Here is a 3,898-nt window from a genome sequence, read left to right on the forward strand (position 1 = left end):
ATATATATATATATATATATATATATATATATATATATATATATGTATATATATACACAACTCGAAGTGATTTCTAAAAAACGTTTTCAAACCAAAACAGAAAATGTAAGAACAAGACAGGTTACAAAAACGTATGTGAAAAGAAAGCTGATGTAAAATACAAAAACAACAAAACAAAAAGCTGACAACTGATTAGATATGCATGATATACCCAACAGAAATTAGAACTACGATCATGAGATTGTGTGTACAACAAATTGCCTGTATTTAATTCAAAATTGATTTATAAAGTCCTACTCTTAAATTATATTCTTCCACGTATAAATTTATTTTGTACTTAAGTGAATTTTATGCTTTGTTTTTTTAAATGATCTGAACCACGTGCGTCTTTTGGCCTTGAAAAACAGATTTTATTTTAAGGGACTTCCTGGTAAAATAATGCTTCAGTGAATAAATTTAGATGACAATTTGCTTAATAATAATAATTGATCATAATAATTAAAAATCTAATCCGCTGAAAACAAGACCACACACCAGTTTCTCTTATGGTATCTTCAGTCATACGTTTCTTCATTCACGTTGTATTCTTACATGGCTGTTAAGGCCTAATGAGCTAATTCACTTACTTTGCTAGTTTTCTCGTAGCCATATCCGTCGTTTCGTGCAAATCCTTTCCCTATATTATCATCGCAACGTAAATAGAGACTTCTTGTTGCATAACCTGAAAACTCGAAAATTGCCGCTGTTTTTTCAAACATTAATTAATAATGCTGAGCTCGATTAGTTTGTTCCATAAGGCAGCGACATGGAACGCAGAGCTGCAGGGAAACAGCCAAAAGTCCGAAGACATGTATTTCCGGTATGGCATTTTACGTCAAAAATAAAAGCACAACTTATCGTAATTATAGGATTTATGCAAACAGGAATGAAAAGGTGGTGAATATTTGCTCATCTAGATACGATAAAAGAAAGAAGAAAATTGATTAACCGTCTGAAAATGTTCAACTCATCCAGTAAATGCAAACTAAAAACTCAATGGTAGTTTATTCTGAAAGGCGGTTTTAAGAAGTTGTCACCATTCCTACCCTCCTTTGAGCAACATCCAGTAACGTGCTCTGAAAGTGTGTTTCTGTCCCTATGGAACTCATCTGGACCCGTAACATTTGGTAATTTACGCTCGGAACTACTTTTATGTGTGCTAAATCTCTTAAAATTTTCAGTTTCCCTTTAAGGTTTAACATGTTTCATTACTTTTAGGGTGTCATGTTTGAGGTGAAAACGAAACACACGGACTGTTAAACCAATGAGCCTTTGAATTTTAACATCATTTTATGTAGGTACAGGTTCGTATCACGTGGAAAAAGTCCTATGATGGTTGCTATTGTTTAGCAGTGTGATGTTTGGCTCAGATATTCATTATACCTCTCTTTACTTTTAGCTCTGCAATGTCACATTAAAACACTCACGAGTTATCAAAATTAGGCAAACAATAACAACGCGAATTTTCAAAAGTAGCGTGTTTTGAATGACTGTCAGTCTCTCATATCTTTGTGGAGGAAATATGGCATCATTGCTTCAGTTTGTAAAGGTTTCAATCAATTGAAGGTCTGAATTTTGCAGCACCCTGATTTGATTCTTTTTTTTTTCTTCCATCGTGTTGTAGATCTGCTGCCGTATTTTCGAATCATTGTCCTGCTAATGACCCAGTTTCATCTGTTGGATAGATGGCCGCTTAAACTGTCTAGAATATTTTGGTGTACCTAAGAGTTCTTGATCAGCTCAGTGACTGACTGAGACCTGTAGGTCTCAATGACTGACAAATCTTCCAGATAAGACATATTTGTTTGTAAATGTCCAGTTGGACTCTCCTCCTTTGGGGTGAATTTTCATTTTATTAGGAAAAAGTGTAATTTCAGTGCCATAGATAAATATTGCAATCTTTTTGTAGTTGCGATTAACCAAAAGCTTAGTCAAACATGTAAAAACAACATTAATTTGTTCAGTCAGTGCCATCAGAAGTGTAACAGCCAATGTCAAATAAATAAACTGAAACTGATAAAAAAAAAAAGCCTACATTGTTCAAACATGTAAAAATGAAATGCAATAAACCTCCTTTCAAATAGTTCAGAAAGTGTAATTAATAATTCTGAACACTAAAGTGTGAAAAGTCACAAAAACTGTTCAGTTTTGCTAACCCACACTAGAAATTTTACAACCTCTTCCATGCTCCCATTCAAACCATGTGAATTTCAAATGCTCTTTTACGCTTTTCCTTAACTGTAGAAACATCGGCCTGAGCATGGAGTGCTCCTCATCTTCAAACGTCCCGAGCGGCACAAAGAAAAGACAAAATGAAGCCCCATCTGCTCAGGAGGACGTCAAAAGAAGGAAGACTGAGGAGGAAGGCGATGAAGACCTCCGGCGACGGCATGGCGGTTCAGCGAAGGTGTCGGTGCGCCTGGACCGCTTGCGGCAGCCGATCGCCGTGGCTCAGCTGATGGAGCTGCTTCATTTTGCTGCTCTGGGGAAATCCAGGGGTATCAAACAACCGAGGTAGTGTTTCTCCTGTCGGCTACGTCTCTGACTCATTCACGATTGACTCATGCTGTTTCCGCATTCCTGTCCACATCAGTTGGTGTCGTCTCCACCGTCAGAAGAAGGTCAGCCGTATAAATGTTGTGATCGTGGACGGTGTGACGCAGAGTCTCTTCTACAACCACTACCTTTCGATGGAGCACCTCCGGAGCAGCTACACCACTGTGAGGAATTGGAGGGGAACGATAGAGGTTCTGATTATACTGTAGATGCCTTGCATAGTTTATTTTTATTTGTTTCTGACAGAGAATTTCCTTCACTTCATCATATGATGATGTTGATGATGTGGCATCTGACATCTTCAGCCTTGAAGTTCCTAAGGTGGACTTTTTATCTCTTTCAGCAGCAGAGGAGGCGCTTCATGAAGGTGAGGGGCGAAGCGCGAATGTTATTGCTTTGGATGCAACTAGTAAATAACAAGACGTACTGTAACAATTTGTAAAGCATCAATTACTGTTCTACGGAAGAGGATTAGGGATAACGGGGGAAAAAAAACTTCAGGATTACAGCCAGAATTCTGTGAAAAAAGTCAACATTTTGAAATTAAAGTCAGAATTCTGAGATAAAATAAAGAAACCCTTTGTAGCATTTATTCACATCTATTTATTTCTGATTTGATGCTGTGTTCAGGGGGGGTTAAGTAGAAACAAAACCCCCAAAAATATCAGATGAACTTTGTGTGTTTTTGCTTCTTCAGCTCTGAAGTATCACCCAGTTATCATTAAGTTTGGCACACAGAAGATGGGACTGACTGCATATCTGCTTAGCCAACAACAGATGATAAAGAATCACTATCCAGTCAAGGGTAAACATTTAGTTTGATTTTTAAATTTGTAAAATTTTTATTTTGTTTTTCCATAATAAAACTTATTGAAGGAATAGATGAATTAGTTTTATTCCAACTGAATCTTTTATATATATATAAGCAAATCTCCACATTACCTCCCACTCGTTCGGGGTTTTTCAGTATTACAAACTTACTCGTGGTTTTTAAATTGTATTCACATGCTGACTAAAATGCTAAGCTAGTTTTTGATTCATCCATCCCAGTGAAACAATGTGTTTTTAAAGTTTTGCTTTTGAACATAGATGTATTCTGCACCTTCATTTGATGCAGGACTTCCAGGTTTCGAGGACTTTCTGTGCACAGGCAGCAATGTTCGTGTAACCGATGACAGCCCGCTGTATGGACTAGACTGTGAAATGGTGAGTCCTTCCTTCCTTCCTTCCTTCCTTCCTTCCTTCCTTCCTTCCTTCCTTCCTTCCTTCCTTCCTTCCTTCCTTCCTTCCTTCCTTCCTTCCT

At 37.3% G+C, this 3,898-nt stretch overlaps 2 protein-coding genes across 5 annotated transcripts in view; one reads left to right on the top strand and one right to left on the bottom strand.

The window, feature by feature from the left end:
- eri2 (ERI1 exoribonuclease family member 2) overlaps nt 1–823 on the bottom strand; it is a 6,614-nt gene extending 5,791 nt beyond the window's left edge. The window contains exon 1 of the mRNA XM_008438480.2: nt 627–823. Within this exon, the coding sequence (XP_008436702.1) occupies nt 627–649 (23 nt within the window). The 5' untranslated portion in view covers nt 650–823. The remainder of the gene's footprint in view (nt 1–626) is intronic.
- A 233-nt stretch (nt 824–1,056) lies between these two features.
- The window catches only part of rexo5 (RNA exonuclease 5), a 14,770-nt gene continuing 11,928 nt past the window's right edge, over nt 1,057–3,898 (top strand). Inside the window, exons 1-7 of one of the 4 annotated variants that reach the window (XM_008438356.2) lie at nt 1,057–1,166; nt 1,258–1,343; nt 2,284–2,553; nt 2,633–2,759; nt 2,842–2,962; nt 3,293–3,400; nt 3,713–3,801. In XM_008438356.2, coding sequence (XP_008436578.1) covers nt 2,300–2,553; nt 2,633–2,759; nt 2,842–2,962; nt 3,293–3,400; nt 3,713–3,801 — 699 coding nt within the window. In that variant the 5' untranslated portion in view covers nt 1,057–1,166; nt 1,258–1,343; nt 2,284–2,299. The remainder of the gene's footprint in view (nt 1,167–1,257; nt 1,344–2,283; nt 2,554–2,632; nt 2,760–2,841; nt 2,963–3,292; nt 3,401–3,712; nt 3,802–3,898) is intronic. The other 3 variants (XM_008438125.2, XM_008438274.2, XM_008438210.1) reach the window with 3 other exon arrangements.

The sequence above is a fragment of the Poecilia reticulata genome, linkage group LG1, assembly GCF_000633615.1.
Source record: "Poecilia reticulata strain Guanapo linkage group LG1, Guppy_female_1.0+MT, whole genome shotgun sequence".
In the NCBI taxonomy this organism is placed as follows: Eukaryota; Metazoa; Chordata; class Actinopteri; order Cyprinodontiformes; family Poeciliidae; genus Poecilia; species Poecilia reticulata.